At 35.6% G+C, this 23,613-nt stretch overlaps 1 protein-coding gene across 7 annotated transcripts in view; it reads right to left on the reverse strand.

Annotated features, from left to right (window-relative positions):
* The window catches only part of ATG5 (autophagy related 5), an 82,215-nt gene that overhangs the window by 25,652 nt on the left and 32,950 nt on the right, over positions 1-23,613 (reverse strand). For all 7 annotated transcript variants that reach the window (XM_026120013.2, XM_064508839.1, XM_026120011.2 and 4 more), the window contains 2 exons: positions 21,158-21,252; positions 1,256-1,373 (listed from right to left, as the gene is read on the reverse strand). In XM_026120013.2, coding sequence (XP_025975798.1) covers positions 1,256-1,373; positions 21,158-21,252 — 213 coding nt within the window. The remainder of the gene's footprint in view (positions 1-1,255; positions 1,374-21,157; positions 21,253-23,613) is intronic.

Below are 23,613 nucleotides of genomic sequence, written 5' to 3' on the forward strand. Positions count from 1 at the left end.
ATGCATCATTGTTTCTAATCCATATTTTTAAATTCCCTTTTCACTGGTGTCTGTGGGATTCTGAAACTTAAACCCTTAAATATGGTTAAGGAATTGTTAAATCTTTGTGCTAACATTCAAATCTCTATTTGTAACATTATGCTCCAAAATTTGGAGTTGTTCTAGGAAAAAGGAACAAAGAGCTAGCAACATTCCATTTTTTCCCCTTCCTTTTTGTTATTTTTTGGAAATTACTGTTTGCATGTGTTAACAAGTATTAAACAGGGGTTAAAAAATAGCAAGAAAAATATTTTGAGATACAAGTCACTTTCTAAGGTATTACTACCTGATTTTGAACTATGCAACGATTGTATAAAACCACATTTTACAGATTTTTTTTACATCAATTTCAAATTTACTGCTCTATTATCAAAAGGTGATGATACTAAACCCATAAAATCTGTGCCAAGACCTCCTCTAGAATATCATTTCTTAAAATATTTTTTTACTGAAAAAAAACACCAGTCATTTACAGATATTGGTAAGGCACAATAGCAAGGACAAGATGAAAAACATTTCACATTAAATGATATTGATCTCTGTTTGCCAGAGTATGTAACTTTCGCATTTATTCCACCAAAAAAGTAAATCAAAGGAGAGTTCCAACAGCTGTAATATTTGAGGCTAAGATAAAACCCAGATATGCTTATCCATACAAATAAGTGTTGATCAACAAATACTATTATATGAAATATGATGCTACATGAACAAATTGGTACTTTATCATGCAACACTTGTTAATAACTGTATGTGAACTATTACATACTTGTAACAATCTCTTTTCTTTTTGACACATTCTTAAATGTTCAACATATACAGGAAAAAAAAAATCTTCTGAAGACATCTCAATTTCAACCCATTTTAGAGTTTCACATATGAAAGTTTTATGTAATATAAAATTAAAGATACTTTAAAATAATTTTTGTTGACTTCTCCAAACTACTTGTTAAAACTGCAGAAAATAAAATGTGAATATTTTCATTAATAACTGTGCGATGGCAACAGAGTACATGAGTTTTAAAATAAAACTTCCAGAGATGAATTTTTCAGGAGTGCCTAAGGACTGAATCTTGTCCTCTCTGAACACTGCAATAACATATAAGCACAATGAAGGGCCAGAAAGCAGTACCTCCGGTACTGAGGCATACTTCTGCCTCCACAAAGCCCCATATGAAAGAAAAATAATTTTATTGGACAAAAGTTATCTTTACAGTACCTTCAGGGGTAATAGCAGTAGGACACACATCTTTTAGGAGATCTCCTAAAGTATGCAGCTGTCCTCCTGCAGCAATTGGTCGAAATAGCTTCTGTATAAAAGGTCTCTCTGTCGTTGCCTGTAAAATAGCAAAATTAGCAGTTTAAAGACCAAGCAAATATCTAGTATCACTATTTGCGACAGGCAGCAGATAGGCAGAACAAGAGGTGGCAGCAAAAGCAGTGCCAGGCATTTCCATTTCTTACTTTTTTTTCCCCATTTTTGTGCATTCTGTTTGCATAGTGAAATGCAGGGAGGAGTGTGTGTTTGTTTTTTAACATTTAAAAGTAAATTGACATTCTGAGAAACCATAAAGATCATTTATAAACAGTGTCATGGATATGCAAGTGTTAAGTTTTTTTTTTTAAACTTCTGTTACAGTAATAGGATCCTCTTGAGCAACACATTTAAATATATTCTTAGATTAAGTAAATAAGCCATGAGCTCATACTTAAGACTCAATATACGCCTGAATGTTTTCTCAAGTCAAAACAATACTGTAACAAATATTCAGTATCTTCCAGAATATTTTATTTTCCTCCTTTTACAAATGCATTAAGCACTCTGAATGGCAAACAAGCATCTTTACAGCTCGAGCTAGATGAAATTTTTCCAGTAGATTTGTTGAAGAACTCAAACTGTTTCATCCCCAACAAGCAAAAGACAAATTTTAGTAGTGTTGTGCTCTGACAGACAACCTAGAGCCTTTCGCCTATTTAAGAAATTTGCTGAGATGCACAGAACATGTATGCCCCACTTCTGCTGCAGAGAGGTACTCTGCACAGCAATCCAGAATGATTTCAGCTACGGGCCCTGTGAGATCTTGCACATTGTCACAATTTCTTTTGGAGACAGAAGCAAAACAGCTGTAAGTAACCAGTCACTGTCTAGAACATAGGCAATAAAACCCCCAAAGTTGCAGGAGAAATGAAGTAGCTGATGGGATCTACACACATCGTTCTCTAAGAACGGTGGTTATGTTAAGGTAATCCCCTTTGAGTACCTATACGTGCAACTCAGTGGTTAGCAAGCATCTGATCTTGAAAGGATAGGAAAAGTTTTTCCTCAATAACCTGACCTCTCCTCTCAAGCTGGGCATCTGAGCTAGAAAACGTAAGTTAAAAACCTCAGATGCAAACACTCCCAAATTTGTTGCTGACAAAATTTTCACTAGCAGCTAATTACAGAAAGCAACTGATGCAGCCTGCATTCCAGCTGATCAGGCTACACTAAATTATACTTTTATCAAATACTATCCTAATGAGGAAAAACATAACTCATGCAGTAAGTCAACAGCCGATGCCACTTCAAATTCAGCTAGCTACCACTTGGAAAGTGGCTCCTGTCCCATTAGAGTAATTAAAAAAAAAAAATTATACTCAACATCAAAAGTATTTTGTCTCCTGATGAAGGCTGGAGGGGGTTAGTGACAAGCTACCTCAAAGTAATTCCAGGGCACCCAAGGATAAACACAGAGCACAGTGCAGAACTGCTGATACACACCCACTTGTTATTTCTTCCCAACAGTCTCCAAAATCAGGTAAAAAAAATCTTTTTCCAGTTTTTCTCATGAAGACTGATCAGAAGGAACTGACCAGCTGGTGTGGTCAATTCTCAGTGTCCTCAGAGTAAGGGAGTGTGGACACATGGACAGTGCTAATGAAATGCCTGAACACGTGATAAATGATGGCGGGCACACAGCCAGGGCATCCACCTCCCACAGCTGCACACTTGAGAAATGAACTTTTTCACCTTCTAGTGAAAAAGCATTCCTTCAAAGCATCATACAAAAAGAATCTAAAACATTGTTACAACAAAACCAATTTCCTACCATTTTTGAGTTTATCTTAAAAACAAACAAACAAAAAAACCCCTCACACACAACCCAAAAAAAACACACACACACACACACACGCACAAGTCTAATCGCAGCTTGCAAGCGCTCGCCAGCTAAAGTAACAGCAGTGGAAACAGAGCCCAAGGAAGAAGCCCAGCAAAGGTGGTTATCACCAATACGCTTTTAAGATAAGAATTATCGAAGTGCATATTTCCAAGTTTTCTGTTCTTTATAGGCAATGAACTGCAATCAGTCTTTTTTTCCAATTACCACAATTTAATGCTGTGTTACAGCAAGAGGGAAAATTCAAAGATGTATTTTCTGAAGACTCTCCCACATATCTGACTGCTACAAAGCAACATCCTCAGCTGTTACCATGAAACATTATAGAAAATGAATTCAATTTTATATTTTAAGTGTTGAGCAGTACAGATGTGGTAATGTAAATAAAAATCAATGGTTTCCATCAATGTTAAAATGATAAAAATAACTGCATGTTAATTGTTTATACAAAGACTGTGGTTCATAAATATAATTTTACAGAAAGAGTGTTACCCCAACATGCTTACATTTCTTCTCTCCCACGCAGCATGCTTTACACAAAGAATCAAAAGAAAAGTCCCATCCTACAATCTAGAAATATTTATGAGATAAGTTTTCTAAGTATTTTAGTAGTATAGCAGTATAAATTGATTTCAAAAAGTGCCACTGTTCCCTTTCAAACTGTAGTAGCTGGTAATACAGGCCTAACCTTACTACGGCTTTCTACTCTAGTATTTACTCTAACAACATATGAAGTAATAGCCAGTACAAGTACTTATGTAACACTGTATTTGTACAAGATTTGTTTAATCAATCATGCAAATCCGTACGATCTGTAATTCAACCCACAAAGGCATTCCTGTGTAAGTGTTAACTGACAATGATTATAAATAATCTAAATCAGGTTTATAAGCATTTATTTGTACATTATCCATTGTTTTTTCCTATGAAAATTTTTATAGCTTCAGTGGGATACAGCATTTCTTTGTTATTTTACAGCCTGGCTCCAATTTAGCAATGTGCTGTTCAAAAACTGCTGCATGCATCTGCAGGGTACTATAGGTAAGAGCTGATCAGTGGTTGCTGGTGATATACCTGTAAGGGAAATGCCTTCAAGTATATTAACATGATTTGCAAGTAAGTGTCCGGCACAAAATTTGTAGCACGTTTTACTGTGATCATGTCTTCAAGTTAAAGAAATCAGTGAATTTTTATGAAAATAAATATTCACCTAGAAGTTAACATATTTTCTAGAATGCTGACCTTACAATCTTTGTTGTAATAAAGTATCATTCTTCTATGCTATCTATATTGGACCACGAATCACGTGCTTTACAGAACAAATGAAGACTTTGCTTTTTTTAATGCAAGTTTCAACAAAAGTGATAGTTAAAGAGGAAGTATACAGGAAAGGAAAGTGACAGTGAAAAAAATTACAGACATTGGGGCTTAGCGGATGCCTCTTGATAGCTGCATTTGTTTATTCTGCATTTGCTTTTGTCAGAGGTAAGTTTAAGAAACTCTAAAGAGTAAGGTAAGAAAGGACGGTTCACTAACAATAGCTTGGAAGATGGTCTCATCTATCTAGACATCCTGCAAGAAAGTCATTCAGCCTCCCATCTGTCTCTATACCCCATCTCTAAGATTGACAACCGTACTTCTATACCATGTACACGGCAATGAGAAGAAATAGATTGAAATAAGGTATTCAGGTATAGTAGCACTGAAAAGAGTTATAAGGGAGCTAGGGTTATAGGAGGACCTTTAAGGCACTATAAAGTCTCAGAAGATCAGAGACAAGCAGTATAGTTACAGACTGTGTTAGCAATTAGAACTCTTTCTTCACAACCATCCTGCCAAAAGGAGCACTCGGCTCGCCTGAGCCTTTTCAGATTCAACACAACATCAAACGCCGCCAGAAATCCACAATTTAATTAGTCAGATGTTTTATACAGGATACATCTTCAAATGAAAAACATAACCCAAGGACTGCTGGGTTTTAATATGGAAAAATCACAGTTACCAGTATTTCCAACTAAAGGAAGGGAATTGGGTTTTTCTGACTAAATATTCTGCTGCTACCCTAACTGTATTCAAACAAAAGTTACCATATATATTGAGCCCACACAATAAAAAAAAAAAAAAAAAAAAACAAAACTGTAATTCCCACACATGCATAAGCTGGCAACCTAAAACCATAAAACTTTAGCCTTTCCTACATATTTCATAATACTTTCACAAACTTGCCAAGTTCATATTCTGCACTGCTTTGCAAAGAAATGCTTTAAACTAAAAAATCTGATATAATCAAATCCAAATTTGTTTAAATAAAATGATAAACACAACCAAGAAGCCTTAAAAGTAAAAGCAAGAGCTTTTATAATGCTTTAAGTAGGGTTTTTTTTTTTAATATATATCTGGGAAAACAAAGGAACATCAACTAATCCCTGTCAATGAAAATTTTATAAATTGTATTTAAATATTCAGTCAAAAATCTATTTTCCATACTTTTTTTAAAAAAGGTCTTCTGCTTTGTAAAAATATTTGCAGTTAGAAATCTTAATACATAATGAAAAAGTGACTAATTAAAAGGTGACAAATTGCTTAACATATTTAGTCACAGAACCATCACAATACCACGTGTGTGCCTGTCTGAGAGCAAGATACTGCAAAGCCACATCTGAAATACTGTTCTTTCACTAGTGCTGAAACTCAGTTTTTCTCCTGGTATTCCCAGGTATATATCTTTGGCTTCTTTTTATTTAACATTAAACCCAAATGACTAATTATTTCATTGTGGAAAAGGCATAAAGGCATGTGTTTGTATTTTTTTAGGCTGCTTACTGGAAACTAGTCAGGTTAGCAGACTGAAGGACTAAATGAAAATTGCAGATAATCACTAATAAGCTCAGGTAAGAAAGAATTTCAGTCACAGCAGGAAAGAATTATTTCTGAGTGCGCAGAGAAAAAAAAGCAAGTTCTGAGGAGCTTGCCCTAGGCATCTTCCTGAACTGAACCCACCTTTTCTTGTCTAAAGCTGCGTATTTTGACTTTCATTCAGAAACTAGTCACATATTAAGAAAGATTACTAGGCTTTTAAGCTCCTATCATACATCCTGATACCTGTATAATTAGGCCAATTGAAACATCTGCCAGGCTTCTGGAAAAAAAACACCAATGAATAAAAATACCATGTCACAAAGATAGCTTTTATATGTATAAACAGCTAACAGCAGATAGCCAAGAGAAACCAGAAAGACAGTATATGCAACAAATAGCTCCAGTGACCTAGAAGAGGTAGAACATTTAAACAGCAAGGCAGACATTGACTAGCATCATCCAGAAAACACAAATAGGTGACTATGCAGTAAACAAATCTCAGACAGATTTAATCTAACTCGTGTTTATTGTTCTCCACTGTTGGGATGCCTGTAGGCAGCGTAAGCTGGTGATCTTAGCAGAAAAGAACGATGACTTACATGCAAAATTGTTTGCGTGAACTTAGACCTCTAGTTCTTCCCCACCTCCATTCGGTGTTGCTGTACTAAGCTTCCTATCTCCATTCAAGCTGCTGCTTAAACAAACCAAAGCTAAACCAAGAAAAAACCAAATACCTTTACAATGGCCAGTGTAACTCAGATTAAATCACTTCTAAAAATTAAATTAAATGCTCCAAATATTTACATTTAAACAACAAGCCAATATCTATAGCACTTTTTTTTTTACACTTTGCTTCATATTTCGTATGTTTACATGACGTATTTAATATTTTGAAGCCTTCATATTTTAATGTTCTCTATCACCTCACCTTAAGCTAGGAAAACACAATAATTAGTGTGATGCCCACATCCTAATTTCTTCCACAACAAAATAAAGGTGATCATGTAAACTAGAAATATCAGTAATGCTTAACCAGTACTTGTGAGTGATTCCTATTTCATCATTCAATTAATAGAAGCGTACAAAAAGGGCTAGGCAAGTACATATTGAAGGAAAGATTATTTTAGGCACAAACTTGCTATGCTGAACTACAAACTCCCCCTTTGCAATTTTATTTGAATCTTCCTCAAATTAAAAACACAGGATACAGTACATTATTTATTAAATTGACTTGTTCTCCTGTGGTCTTCTTTTTTCCTTGTGGTTTTAATCTTAAAATATTTCCCTTTTCACAATCCCTTCTATTTCCCAGCATACCTTCTAGTTTATGCTTCTAATTAAACAGATTCTGAAAGACTTGTGTCAGCTGGAGTTTCTGTATTTTGCTTCAAAAAGTATTTCCAAAAATGATTATACCCTTACTTCTTCATTAACTGTTTTATAAGCAATCACTCAGCGCTTCAGTCAGGATAACCTTGAAACACTTGCTTAACTTTCAAAATGTGTTAAGAAATAATACCCTTTATTAAGGCTACAGATGAAAGTTACACTGTAACTTGAAATTCAATATTTAAATGCCAAAATGCAAGATTAAGGTAACTTCATTTTCACTACTACATCATAGTATAGTATACCTATGTACAAGCACTGTGCATCCTAGTAAGCAGCTTTCAAATCTACAGATGTTTTTTTTAATTATTATGTTAAAGTAATCCATGCTTGCTACGGGCTAATAAAATTAAAGCTATATCTGATTCCCAAAGAATTCAGTAAAGGGTCATTTATTCATTTCAACACAAAGAAGAAAGCCTTATCTTAATAAGCTGCAGTTGAGCTAGGAGCTCAACTTTTGCAGGAGAAAAGGAAAAAAAAACATGCGCACACACCCACCCCTGTTTTATTCTTACTTCTTCATCAACTAGCAATTTGGGAAAAAGGTTTCACTTTCCCTGTCACATCTTTTATGACAGTCTAGAAAACAAGTCTCAAAAATAGTTTTGGCAGGCATAGTTACCTATAATATTTATATTTATTATCACACAAAGAAAACATTTTTGGCTTCAGCTTCTAAAAATCTCAACATAATAAACAGAAATCTAAATTCCCACAAACACACTTATTACAGTAATTCAAAGCAAGTTACCTGCTAGAAGCAAGATGCAGGACCATTAAATGAAAATTCTGATACAAAGGTATCTCTAGAACAGTCAGAAGAAAGATTTTCCATGGACTCTGGAAGTGTTATCACACAGAGATTTCCAATGAAGGCAAACTATTTTAGTCACCTTACATCTTTGTTAAATTATATGCAAGTTTTAATATTTTGTTTTGTCATTAATTAGATGAAGCCAAACATGAAATAAATGCATTACAGTAAGCATCTTCAGACAGTAATGGCAATTACAATATGAAAGAGATGAAATACAATGTTATATGTCAGCCAGTTAAAAAAAAAAAAAAAAAACAAACAAATGTGGGAATGCTAGTTTAACAATGCCTCATTAAAATGTCCAGGATCAATTTTTCTCATTAATACAGTATTTTATCTGTGCGGCAAGAAACTGATCATTGTCCTAAAAATAACTGTATTACTCATCACAGACTTGCTCCAAGCTGTGGTTATAAAATTTAATTTACAGTTGTTGTGGTAACAACAAAGTTGACTTCCAGAAAAACAGAAATTTAAGTAAATAAGCTGTTCAGAATGTTCATGTTATTTTACTTAAGATTACAAAGTTAGCTGAATTTTTGCAAAAAAAGTATTAATTTTTCCCCTGTTAAGTGATTATTTTACTATGAATGCCTATATGTACACTCTCATATGGTCAAGACAAATGTGTCTTTAGAAGCATCTTTAAAAATTCTGACAAATAAAATTCTTACTCATAGGATTTGATTTGAAATTATGAAAGTAATATATATTGTTAAAAGAATATTTCATACCATGTAGGACATACAAACTTACACAACGGATCACTTTTCTCCTGCAGAAAAGACTATCCCAATTACTACAAATTTATTCTCTCATCCTCACATACTTTAAATGATCAAGGAAATACAAACTTATATACAAACCTATATGTGCATATCATAGCATAGTATACCTATATATATTCATACACACACAACCCTCATTTAACATGAAAATTCTGATATCCCTTAAAGCACTCTTAAATATACTACACAAGTTATAAACCCTTTAGTCTTTGAACACTAATGATCACTATTTTAAAGAGCAGTAGAAATTATACAATGTGTTCCTTTGGTGGAAGCTTTAATGTGTTATGGCCTGCTATTTGGCAAATGTTTTATCAAAAATTGTTGCAAGTAAAGTAATACTTATACCCCAAAAAACCTGGTATCTTAGCTGAGCCTCAAATTAAATCTACAACTAGAATTACAAACACATCTGGAATAAAGCTAAAATTTTATTTTCAACGTAGTAGGGCTTATTATGGTTGTGTCTTGACAATAATGTTGACTAGGTTTTGGTCACAAACGGTTAAGAACAATTCTCCTAATCATATATGGGCAACAACTGATGCCTTCCTTGCGACCTTTCATGTACAGAGCGCACTGTATGAAGCGATTGCAGTTTTATCCTATGTTGCTACACAAATAATGATAATTTAGCATTATTATAAGCCAAAGAAGAAATATGGCAACCATATAGGTTGATTCTGCCAGATATATTACAGAGAACTTGCACAGCTTAAAAAAATTCATATAAAAGTCACCCTTTTCCATGGTATTTAAAACCGGCAGCATACTTCCTTACAATTTTATAGAGAAAGTTTTATGTAACAGCAACAGCATCAGTTATTACAATCATGAAAAACATTGTTAAACTCCTATCTCATGTTTTACTAATCTGAAAAAGATATGCTTATTTAGAAAACATCTTTTACAGAAGTGATTCAAAACTTAATGGGTTAACTTTATATCATCTCACGATAGAACACATGGTTCCCCTTTCTATAACTGTTTCCAAAGATGCATCATGCTGTCCACACTGATTTTATGTCCATGCCCAATATGCTCACATCTCATCATGTTAGGGCATGGGGCGAGGGGGGGAAGGCACAAACCTCTCTCAGATTCTTCAAAGAATCTTAGATTTTAGTTTTGTAGCATCCAGTAGGAGCCTGCCACAGAATTCATAATGGTTCTTAAGGAACAATTTAAATCTCTGTGGCTTAACAGAACATTGAAATGGCTTTCTGGAATGCCAGCATGTTGATTCTGAACTCCCTGTATCTTTGAATTTAAAACTTTTCTAAGTGAACCTCCACATTTGTGAGTGGAGACATCGAGACCCTTGTGGGATGTTCAGAGATCATACTTTTTCCACATCTGCAGTGGGTTTGCTGTTTTGTAAGTTCATACTGTAGAACCTCACTTCCATTGGGTACATCTGATGTTTACTTCATGCAAGGGTTGCAGGCCTGGTAAATTAAATAAAAAGACCACAGGACCACATTCCCTCAAAACTGAGGCATTTTCACACTGTTGTTTCTGACCAAGGCTGCAGCTGGTTCATAAATTCCATTGCTGTTGGGAAATACAGATTACTGGATAGTAACTCATCTTCTTTGACTATTTTATGTCCACAGGAAATCTTTCTTCAACAAGCTGCCAAGTCATCTATGGAAGGACAGCGTATAGTGTTTCCTCAGTTGTTCTTAACCAATTTCTTTAAGGTTCCTGGGGGAAAACAGTAGGATGGTGGGTTGAGAATGTATCGGCATCTGTTCTTTAAAGTGTGTTAAAGAATACCCCCTAAAGTGCTTGTTCACATTGTGACTCCAATCACTATTCCCTACAGAACATCATCACTTGGAGGATGGTCTCCAAGTCCCTTGTTAAGCGAAGGCTGACGTACTACCCTCCACTAAAGTCATGTTATTCTGGTTTCAGTAGATCACAATACTTAACAGTGTGGAGTAGGTCCTTAAGTCTGCAAGATGGCCACTAATATTTCTAGAATGGAAGGATTTTCAGCCCTAATCAATACTTCATTGTCTCTTGACCAACTCAGACAAAACTCTTAACTGAATATGCAATGAAAAATCTCATGTTCAGATGGCCAGCCCTTTGGACTCTTTACTGAACAGATGAAGGACCCTCCTAAGGCATCCTCCCCAGTCAATGTCAAAAGACAAAGCACGCAATACACCAAAAATATGCAGGAAAGCATTAGTTTGGGACACATGCAGTTATGAACAAGACTCTGGCAATACAGTATCTTGAATGTCAACCTGAGAAAAGCCTAAGCAAGCATTTAAGATTGTCCAAAACACATCCCGGTTCTTACAAGTAGTGATATAAGAAGGACCAGTTGTAAGAGCTTGTATACTCCAACCCTTTTGGCTGAAAGAATTGCATGGAGCTTTTCGTAATAGATAATAACATAACTTTTAAAGGGCTTCCTCATGAAGACACAAAGAACAGACTCATTTGTTCAACAAATTCCCGAAGAGGAAACAGATCTCTGACAGAGGGAGAAATCAAGATCTCTAAGAATTCGATCAGTAGCAGAATAGATGAAAAATCCTGAAAAACCCTTCATCTACACATGTATAGCAGATACATCCAACTAGCGATCCTCGCTGGAGAGGGCTAAAAGCCTATATAAGTATAGTATACATGCTCTAATCCAAAATATAGAACAGACACCTTAGAGTCAATGACTTTGTTCTGTAACAGTACAAAAACTCAACCTGCTTAGCCAAATAAGTATTTTATTGGATTCCACCTGTGCTACATTTGCTAGGGGAAGCATAAAGCTCTAACATTATAAAAACTACCCAATATTGGTGTTATAAGAAAAACGGAACAAAGCTCTGAAAGGTCTCATTGCCCAACTGCTTTACAAAAAGGGTCTAAGAAAAAGCGATAAGGTTTTGGGCATCCAAAGCAAGAAGCAGAATGTCCCCCAAAATCAGAGCTTTTTAAGTATAAGTTGGAACAAACAGTATCCAAAGCAACCTGACCTGTTATACCTTGTGAGTCACTCTTAGCTGGAGTGTATATATTACCAGAAGTATTCATGGCCACATTCATCTCAAGATACCTAAAAAGTATGGTTGGCCCTCACTCTGGTTGTAGGCTGGACTTTCAAATGATCCACAAGATTTGTTTGCGCAGGGAAGGTATAGCTCTACAGTCTCCAAACAACTGAGTTTTCACGATTTAGCCTTACTTAAGTGAATTGTACAGCTCCTAGAAGCAGGCCAACACCTCAGAGAGAGACATATAGGAAAGCCAGGAAACAACAGTCAATAAGGCTAGAAATAATAATGGAAAAGAAACAGACAAAGAAGTTACAAGAGATGGCTGTGTGATGAGAGGACAGAGACCTTTACAATGTAAGTATGATCTCACATTAACTTTTCTTCCCAGAAAAGGAAAATTAGTAAAACATCAAGATATCTGAAGAATCAGTGACAAAAACTGAACACTGCTTTTAACAGTTGCAGTGTTTTATGCACACATGCAGAACTAAGCCTAACATAAAAGCAAGCAATTGAGTACCAATTAGCTGCAAAGCAAACAACCTTAGAAATGGATTTACATCTAAAAAATGTTATATTGTTTTCATGAAGTATTGTACTGCACAACACTTTCAATCCACTTACAGAATTAAAACCACTAACTCTCCACAATAAGGAGTAACTAGAAGAAATTCCTACAGTCAAGAATAGCAAAATTTTAGACATTTCTTATGTGTGTTAATGCATACTGTATTCCTAGAACATGTTGTCATATCCCACTTCCTCATAGGCTTGTTTCATTCCCCAGCTATATGTATACAGTTTATTTTCAGACTTCTAGAAAGTACAGATAGAAATTTTGGTACTTTCCAAAAAACTAAACACTCTGTATTTCCTGATCCTGAATTTTGTGCCAAAATTAACCTGTTCTATTTACTTCTTTTACTTATTTTTTAAGTAAAGCAAAAGAAAGATGATATACTAACACTGACAAATCAAAACAGGTACAGCTGTGACTTGAATCTCAACGAACTTTAGCTTCTTCCATCATAATAGGCTAGGCTTTGCCTTTAGTTGAATTCCTAAGCAATATATAGTGTATATACTGCACAGCCACAGAAGAAACCCTTGAAGATAATGCATCTCTTACCCTCTGAAGAAAAAAATCCATACCTGCTCTTCCCCTTATTCTGAATGCACAGCAATTCACCATGTTTTTTTGCTATTACTTCATATAAGACACACAATCATAAAGGAATATAGTCACGGACTGCAAGTTTCAGGTAGTAAAAATCCGTCCTGCTACCAAATAAGAACCAGACCACATAACTAAATACAAAGCGAAAGTGGCAAATCAGTTGGTGTTGACTAAACCAAGCGAAACAGAGAAGTAAAATAATCAGATTTAATGATCAAAGGAAAAGGCAGTAATATATTAAAACATAGCATTTAAGTGACAAGATCCACTAGTACCTCTATAAATAGTCTTAATTCAACTGAATTATTGCTTCATTTATTGTCTTTATTCCATCTTCAACACATCCATATTCTTGAGAATTAACACTTGATTGAATGCACATATTAACTTTCATAACAAATTTAGGATGGTATATAAATAAAGGAGAGTACTACTTTAATAAAACAGCTTAGGGAAATGGAGCCACAAAAATTTAAACCTCAAGTTTTAAATTCAAATTTGTAGCATGAATATTTACATACACTTATTTATTTGAGTTTATTAGCATAAGCCAGTTCAGAGCAAAGATAACAGTCTTAAAAAAATTTTTGTTAAAAAAGCAACCTACAAATTTATGATTAGGGAGTGCATAAGTAGTGCATTTTCAAATTAGGAATAGCTGACTATTTTCACCAAACTGTCAATTATTTCATGACAACTCAACACATAATTTGACTGTTTTGCTAACTTAAAGAAAAAAAATCTATGTAACAGATTACACAAAGTGACTTTATTCACTGAGATGCTACTGTTTTAGATCCTCAAAGAATGTAGGTGTATCAAAAGAGTACAAGATAAAAAAAGGATTTAAAAATGAAGTACTACAGTTTTCCCCAATATGCAGTATGCAGTATATCCCTAAGCTGTCTAAACTAGTTACAACATAATTCAGAACCTCAAACTACTTTTTCATATGAGCAAAACTACTCTCTGTATACAAACCATGCTTATGTTCAACTCAAAAGTATTACTGTAGCTCACATGGACAAGCCTGAGCTATCTTAAAACTATCCAGCTTGGTAACAGTGCAAACACAGCTCAGAGTAGCTACCCGAATTAAGGCTTTATAGCCTCATCTCTTCTCAGTCTGCCTCTTCGAGCTCTGTGCAACTCATACAATAGCTTTCAACTAGTCAGATTGGACAGGTTTCCAGATAATAGCCACATTTACATACACTTTAGTCACATATCGGACAACAAATACAGTATATAATCTCAGAATTTTTCTTTTAAACTCTGTGAAGCCCCCATCCTGTACTGTGATTCTTAAAGGCACAAGGCTGATCTTGCACATGGTTTCTTTGAAGTCTTTTATAAGGACTGCATGAACACCCTTTAACACAAAAACCATGAGCTTCAGCAGTGGAGGGGTTGAGCTGGCCCATTTCACTTTGCACTTCAGTGAACCAGAAGAGCTCACAGAATTATGGAACCTCAACTGGGATGAGAGAGACCTTCAGCTCAACATGACAATTCATTAAATGGCTATGAAAAGTAAATACTTTTAGCCCAGAACTGAACATCAATCAAGATCAGAAAACAAGTATTCATGGTAATTTACGGATCTTGCTGCCCATACAAAATTCTCCCTACAAGATTTTTTTTTTTTTTTAATAATGAGGCATTAGGAAAAATATTTGCCTAGCAAAGCTTTTATACTTTTTTATTCATAGAGATTTGATTTTGGAAGGAATTTAAAATGGGTGAAAGTGTGCTATTTTTTCTTCAGTGGTGAACTGTTGGTTATGAGAACTAAGTCATTCTGTATACTCCATTTAACTATGAACCACAATTTAATTTTTAAATTTTTTTTAGGACAGAAATTGAGTCGAGCATAGCTTCAGACAATCTAAACATAATTTGATGAGAGTCCTTCTATTCTCTCAGGCTTGCTTTTTTTAAAAGAAAGTTTTAAGAAATAAATTGCTTTATTTTTGGCAGGTCCTTTATGAAATTGGCATTTTTAACAAGAAAAAAATTTAAATACAGGATTACATACACATCTACTCGAGAGCATTTTGCATTAGCCAACTAGAGACAGAAACTTGCTGTGTTGTGTTGCCCTCTTCAGGTCGACAGCAGCTATATTTTCTTGCTCTTTTGGTTGACTAGCCATTGCAATTTCAACTTCTGACAAAGATTTTCAGACTTGCAGTTTCAAGAAATAGCTAACTCTATCCTACCGATACTTCAAGTATTTTTAATCTAAAATTTTGTATAGTCAAACTTTACTTTTGGCCTCCCAAACTTTAATACTAGCCTTAAGGATTATCAAAATATTAGCTAGTATTTAAAAAGAAGACTACAAAATAACTTTAGCACAGGCAAGCAAGCCTCACTTAAAGAGCTCAGTTGATTCAGTTTATCAAAGAAAACTGAAGTTGCTGAAATCACCTTTGTACGTGAACTTAGAAGTTAGAAAGTCAGAAGGCTTTAAAGTGGCAGAAGGCAAAACAAAATCTAAGAACTGGGGTTGAAGTCAGACAAACTCAACCTTGAAATGCAAAGAGACATTTTGTGCAGAAGAAAAAAAAAGATCTTACTAGTATAAAATTATCACTTGAAGTCTTTACAGATGGGTCCAATGTCCTTCCAAAAAATCTGTTTTGATTTCGCTTTTGAATGTTTATCATTACATAGGTCAGTGGTGCTGACCCGCATAATTGTAATGGTCTTTCGAACTGATTATCTGAGCTCTGCCAATTAGCATGGAGATATGAATAAATTTCCATTGCTTGGAAAAGGGCCCTGCTTGGGCTTCTAAGTCAGTTATTAAGCCAGAGAATAATAATGTCTTGGAATACTTGGTTCCCTCCTCCGATCTCCCCAGTCAGGAGGCCACCTCAATACTGCAACTTCAACATGAAGAGCAATGTGTTGAATTTAACCAGTATATTACAAAATACCGCAAATTTCAGTCACATTACTAAAGCAGATGTACACTGAAATTTGTGATTGTATGATTTGCTACAAAATTTTAGGAGACTTAGGAAAAATCTTTTCAAAGCCAAGGCCTACTATGTAATCAGTCAATAAAATTAATAACTTAAATCAAAACTCTCAGAAAATGGAGGCAAAGCCTCATTCCAATACCATGGCATGTCCAATACCCAAATACAGGAACAAGCAAGCAAACAATCCTGGATGATCCTCTCTTGGGCTGGCAAAAAGACAACTAGCCTACCTCAAGCCAAGCAAGACTCTAGAACAGCTCTGAAGACTTCTTATCAAGAATAGTCTTAATTCATTCTCTTTCTCATACTTTCGTAATTTTACTTTCAAGAATGAAATGCTATTTCAACTTTAAATCCTATATACTGGTAAGGCAGACTCCAAGTCACCGAACATATGCAATTCATGTTCCCATAAAGATGATGGGCATGCCATTTCGGAGATAGCAGCTGACTCCTGCAATGCCTATCCCAATATATCATCCCACAGACTCGCTGGGACCACGCAGATACTGAACTGCAAGGGCCTGCACCTTCGTGGATGATACCCACACAACAGGAAAACATCCGTGGCAGAAAGCGACAGAGTGAGACAGAGCGAGCAAGAGACAGAGTGAGAGGGCAAGTGGGAGAAAGTGAGAGCTGGCAGGGGACAGAGGAAGGAAAGGAAAGGAGGAGGAGAGCATGACAGGGAGCGACAGAGTGAGCAGGAGGGAGGGAGACAGATATAGGGATGGACAGACAGAGGTGCTGGGAAGGAGAAAAAGATGGAGAGAGAGGGAGAGAAAGGGGGATGGACACAAGGAGCCGGCATGACAGAGCAGAGTATCAGAGCTCAGGGATCATCACAAACTATGTGCACAGCAACAAGAGAGACTGAGAGCGATCCCATCTGTAGTGCAAAACAGCAGATAGTGCTGCTCCAACGTTTGACTAATATGCCCTCTTCCAATGCCTGGAGCTAGAGGCTCTACTGCAGTCTGATGAAAACTTCCTGTTATCTATCAGCCTACAGTTTGTTCAATTAGAAAACGCAAAACCAACTGGTCTGATGGGGGAAAAAAAAATATCTCAAGCCAAACTAGCTCTAGTACTGTGAGAGAAAAGCAGCACCTTTTAGGTGCATAATATACTTTGTACACTACTATTACTTTCTCTCTTAAACAAATGCAAAATCATTTTATGCAATAGTACTACTACAGCAAAAAAGTTTTCATGCAACTATCAACTGAAGATACAGCCACTTATAAATGCGAAGTGATCGTGTGGGCACTCCCCCCCCCCCCCCCCAGCCATGTGTGAATAAGGAAAAGTGTCACAAAAATATAAACGCTACTTTTAAACTGCCTCTGGTAGAAAAAGTTTCCACCTATCTCAGAACTTCATCTGGTGTGAGCTCCATAAGAAACAGCTTAGACAATGAGAGTTGTAATAAAAACTCCAGCATCTCTTAGCTAACTTTTAAAAGCTGAAGCTAGCTAGCTTTTAAAAATGCAATTCAACTGGTCATTAGAGACACTCAGTCTTTTTCTTCATTTCTTACGGTAGATGCTAAGATTCTAGTCCAATCTTAGCTGCTACACTTAAAAAATGATGTGCTGGACAAAGGCTTAAAATTACCTGTGGTTAGTTTAGTTCTGACGTACCCAAGTACTCTGTTCATATTTTTGCCATCTCTCTCCCCCACATACCATCAGATTTGGATACCACACGAGGTATGATTCATATTATTCTTTAGAAATGTATTTTAATAGACAAGCTTCACAAATGAAAGAGCCTTTGAGTTTTGAAAATATCAGGCCTTCATTGAAAAGCACGCAAGTTTACTTTATTGTATGCATTCTTCTGCAATAACTTTCCCCAAAGTCAGATCTCATCACTGCTAAGACTGATTTTTCTTAGTTGATTCTACATCTAATGCACTTTTACCATAATCTAGCACATTTCTTTAAAGGAAAAGAAATTCACTCACCTCATACAGGAACAAAAGCAATCTAGGCAGTTCCCTTCACAGAATTTCCTTCTAATATTTCAGGGTAATGGAAGGTATAGAGAGTAAGACGAGGAACACTGCCCACTGAAGGCAATGGTGCTTTAAGTCTGGGAACATCGTGGCTCTTAAAGGAAGCATTATAAAACCCTGACATTTATACACTCCCTATGATTCTGCAACAGCCTAGTAGGCTCCTGCTATCCACCCAGGCATCTTTAAGTATCTACAAAAAGGTTATGTGAAAATATGTAGGGAATCAATGCCTACTTTAATACAAACCAAGGCTAAATTAGCCATCAGCTACTTATCTATGGATATACAAGCAATTAGAATACAAAGCCCAATTCTGCCACCAAAAAGGGAACTTAAATTTAAGAGGGTGGTGTATTTAAAGATATCTTAAGAATACTTCTGAGTCAGTCATGTCAGCATATGCAAGTCTGTCACTAGGTACTGTAGATTTATGTTAAGAACAGAAGAATGGACTCTTTGTTTGAAATCAAGGTATAATCTCACTATTCTTAACACTTTCTGAAAATTCCTCTAAATACACAAGCTTTTATGACAAGCAGTAATCAGTGCACACAGCAACAAACCAAAAAAAAAAAAAAAAAAAACAAAAAAGCTAGAAACACCTGCATCAACCTTCTGAAAGGGAACAACATCACTGAAAATATTTACAACTATTAAGAACAGTATTACTGCAAATAATGTTCACCAGCCTTCTAAAGGACTGCCTCAGTATCATCTTCATTTGTGTTTGGCCTTCTAGTCTTAATTAGGTATTTGGTCTTTAAACTACACTCAGGCAAGGGTTTCCAAAGAAAAGGTGACACAAAGATGTTTATCATCAAGTACTACCAACATATGTAAGGGGACAGATATTATTGAACTCGGGTTGGGTTTAAAAAAAAAAAAAAAAAAAAAAAAAAAAAACCCCAAAAATAAAAAAAACCCACTTTCCTAGCATGAAGTCATGTGATATTACAGAAGCTTTCCCTCATGGCTCAAAGATCCCCACCTTATTCAACCAGCAAAACCTCCACTTAGCATGCCCATTTATGTGGTTACTATTAAAAGATTTTTTTTAAAAAAAGGCTACCAAAGAATAAATAACTTAGTTACTGACCAAATAGATTACTGTGAGTGAACTACTTTCTCTGATATATAGTTTTTGATAGTCATACAAACCTTACCATCTGCCATGATCTTTGACAAAATAACTGACTTCCGTTCTCAATCTAAGGTTTCATTATGACAGTAAATCTGTCTTATATCTAACATGAAAAATTACTTCAGTCCCATAGCAAGATCATGTAGGTTTACATATTTTAATGAGTCATTAAAACCTGTTATAAAGTAATATCAGACTATTCATTACTACAAATAAAAGGCTTTTTCTATAGTGACAGGTGCAAAATATAAGTGTAAACATTTCAACCTTAAAGGCAAGACAGAGCAGTTCTGCTCAATTAATGACAGACTACATGAATTCTGTATAAGCTTCTAGCTACGCTTAATTCAAAACTTCATCCCAAGCTTAACGCTATAAAAATTGAGGGGATGTGAAAAAAATTGTACGTATCTCAAGGAATTTTTCTCCAAATAAAAAACAGCTGGGAAAAGTAGACAATTGGTATATTAAATCAAAAAAAAAAAATTTAAAGCTAGTGTGGTATTTGAGGAAGGTTACAACTAATTCTCTACACTTTCTATGATCCTCAAGTGTAGTTCTAATCCCTGAAAAAGGCCTGAGAGAAGTGAGCCAAACGGTTAAGGAATTTGAAATAAAAAGCAACTATTAGTGCAAAATTAAACTATTTTCATTAGTCACTTACTAATTTTGGAAGTCTACAAAAACTATCCTGTAAATCCAGTTCAGTTTCAAACGTATTATTTATAATAAAATTTAAGTTGCAAAGAATGGACAAACTATTTTACATTTAAAACAACCAATAGAAGCCAGAAAAATGTGTAATTAATCTGTGCAATTTGTGAGAGTTTTCTAAATCTCTTTAGCATAAGTATATGCAGCCCAATAACTTCAGTTCATACACTGCAGGTACTCTGTGAATTCTCAGACAGCCATCATTTATTAATACATATCCTGAAGAAAATGCAACATTTAGGGGGTTATTATTATTATTATTTTTTTATTTAAACACACTGCAAGACACATTTTATTTCACTGACTAGTTGCTAAGCTTTGACCACTAGACACATTACAGAAGTTATCGCAGTCCCAGTAATGCCAGAAAGATTATTGTAGACAACTTTCACAGACCAAAACAACCTCCACAGATCTGGAAAACAAAGACTGTTTCATCTTCACCTTATGTAAGAACTTTTTCCAACATGTAAATGAAAAAACGCTCACACTGAGAATATATCATAAAACATGTCATGGACATATATGCACTTTTTTTTTTTTTTAACTTGGAAAAATTTCTAAACATGTAGAAAATACAAGTAGATGATTACAAGACAAAGGCAAGAGTTAGACACAAGACCTAAACCATAACTTTCATGGGGCCTTGTAATGCCATCAAGAAAAGAAGCCTACATAGGCACTGAGGGAAAAAGTGCTGTTCCCAAAACGTTTGACTTCGCCCTTTTAGAGGGCATTTTGCATTCAAAGCAGTCTTCACATGTAGCAGTTATTTTTAATAAGAGAATTTCCCTTTTTTTTAAAAATCATCTATACCATCCTCTGCACATTCTTGAGTATTACACCCTTATCACACAATGAATGGTAAGCACCTATTAGAATAAATGCAGTCCATCTTGTTTTTACTAATTCATCCAAAGACGAGCATACAAACTAAGCTTTACCATAATGTCAAAAGAAAGAATGCATGATTCCACATAATTGAGATTATGATATGACATCTTAGAAGAGTTTGATATAATTTTATTTCATTTTCTCCTACCTGATAAATTCTAAACGGGATGTATCGAAATCCACTATCTTCTGGAGGATACTCCATGAGTTTTCGATTTATGGCCCAAAACTGCTCAAATTTATCTGTGAAGGTAAAAGTGGATTTGGTTAATATAAATATCATATATTCTACTTTAGCTAAAAAGAGATCTGCAATCATCTGCATCCTGCTATGAAAACAGTGATATGGTAACTTATTGAACTGAAAGAGAAAGCAACTCAAATTCATATTGCTTCTTCCATTGCCAGAGAAATACTGTGCTGTGCATTACCGATTGCACTACCTGAATTAACAGTGCCTGTTTATACACTCTTTCTTGCTACTGACATACAGTCTCACATCTAGTTAAAAAGATGTAATTGTTTTTAGCTGTAGATGAACAATAGGTGCAAAGCCTAGAGAAACTAAGAAGCACTACAAGAACTTGGGGGGAAGGGTTATATCTGAATATGTAAGTCTTAGGATAATCTGCAATGATATACAATAAAATCAGAAAATGTACTGCCAGTTTGATGGCACAATCTGAAAATAAAAACCTATGTTTGAAACACATTTTTGTTAATATTATCCAGGTAACTTGGTTTATTAAAATAACTCAAGACAGCACATAATTCTATCTTGCTCAGACATTAGAAGATTCAAATAATGTATTATGATTAAAACACATTAAAACACATTAACAGCAGCATATGTCTAGGTCTACCACTGTACATGCCTTTATAGATGCATATCAACTATTCAAATCAAGCAAGCAAACCATTACCAGAAATGACAGAAAGGAATACAAAGAATTAAGATGAACAGAGCTACCACTAACCTGGAGAAGGCAGCTTTAGAATAGGAAGAACAACGGACAAATCTCCTTACAGGCCCTAACATTTCATGACACAAAATACAACGGACGGTCCTCCAAAAGGAGTACACAGTCTCAGATTATCTCTCTCCTCAGAACAGTGTTCACCTGAGTCGCAAAAAGACTGAACATAACTGTTTGAGACTTCAATCGCCATGAACCAATTCAGAAGTCTATCCCACTGAACAAAGGCTCTTTCAACCTCCAATATGGTTAATAACAAATGAAGCAATTGTAGAAAACCTCAGATTTGCACCACTCACTCAAGCACACAGCACAGTTGCCAGTCAGTGATTAAGGGCATAATCTAATACATATTGCAGAGTCTGAAACACGTTGCTTTTCCTGAATAAATATGAGACAAAGCAGGAATTTCCGAGAAACAGTAAGCACACTACTGCCAGGCGCTCTGTAGAAGCATTTCCTGATGCTTATCTAAAAGTATTTCCACACCCTTGTTTCCTGATTAGCAGCAAACAGTTCTTGACAAGTACTTATCTGAACCGCAGTCAGCATCACCACACAGGCACCTGCCAGAGACTAGGAACTGCCTGGATGCAGGGTGCTAGCCTGCATCTCTCCTGCGGGCAGCCGCAGCAGGGGCCAGTGACCCTAAGGGCTCTGCATGCTGACTGCACCCAAGCAAGCCCCCTTTCGGGAAGCCCAGCCTACAGAGTCACATACTTGCTTTTATAATGCCTGACAAAAAGATGACTGCATATTCTTCTTCAACTCTGTACTTCATCAACAGGAAGGTAAAGGTTTAGCATACCTCCCTCACATCTGGAGAGGGTGTTCAGAGAATGGCTTATCGCTTTCACCACAAATTGTGTGGACAGGCATCATAGAGTAGGCATTAATCTATTTATAGTGCAATTACTACTTCTGCCTCTGCTGTAAACTCAGTTGGCAAGATGATTAATTATGGTGATATACAAAAATTAAACAATCAAGACCTATTTAAGCTAGCGAGCTTCAGAGGACTCTTAAACAAAGAATCTACGTACTTGGAGACACCCTACCTGAACAAAAATAAAACAAACGTTAATTTCATTTACTTGTTTAATGCTCAAATTATTGTACCTAGGAAAGTCGAGTAGACAGCTTATTGTTTTCAAAAATCCAGCCGAGTTGAGCAACATGTTTTGGATCAGCAGAACAAGAAATTCTGAACAAGTAACAGACTTATGGTAAGAAGTGTATGGTTCCTTATGGCATCTATGGCAAACAAGTGAATCCTTGCAGGACAAAAAAATTAGACTCAGGCCATCCGTAGTCAGCTCACTTCCATTTTTCATTCTGGCTACCATACCTCCCTGAAATCATGTGTAAGATAATGCATAAACACAAGAAACATCTGTCTAAAATTAGGGATGTTAAAAGATCCTAAAAGTTGATCATAGCAGTTCAAGCTCTGTACGTAAATATGGGGGCCAGACAGATTATTTTGAAGAAAATTAAGTAATCTGTTCTCTACTACCACTACTTAGGCAGATCATCCCAGGAGTGCTATCCTTTCCTATTCTAACCTTGAGGGGGGAAAAAAAACAAACAAACAAAAAAAACCAAAAAAACCCCACCACGCAGCTAC

The sequence above is a fragment of the Dromaius novaehollandiae genome, chromosome 3, assembly GCF_036370855.1.
Source record: "Dromaius novaehollandiae isolate bDroNov1 chromosome 3, bDroNov1.hap1, whole genome shotgun sequence".
Taxonomy (NCBI): domain Eukaryota; kingdom Metazoa; phylum Chordata; class Aves; order Casuariiformes; family Dromaiidae; genus Dromaius; species Dromaius novaehollandiae.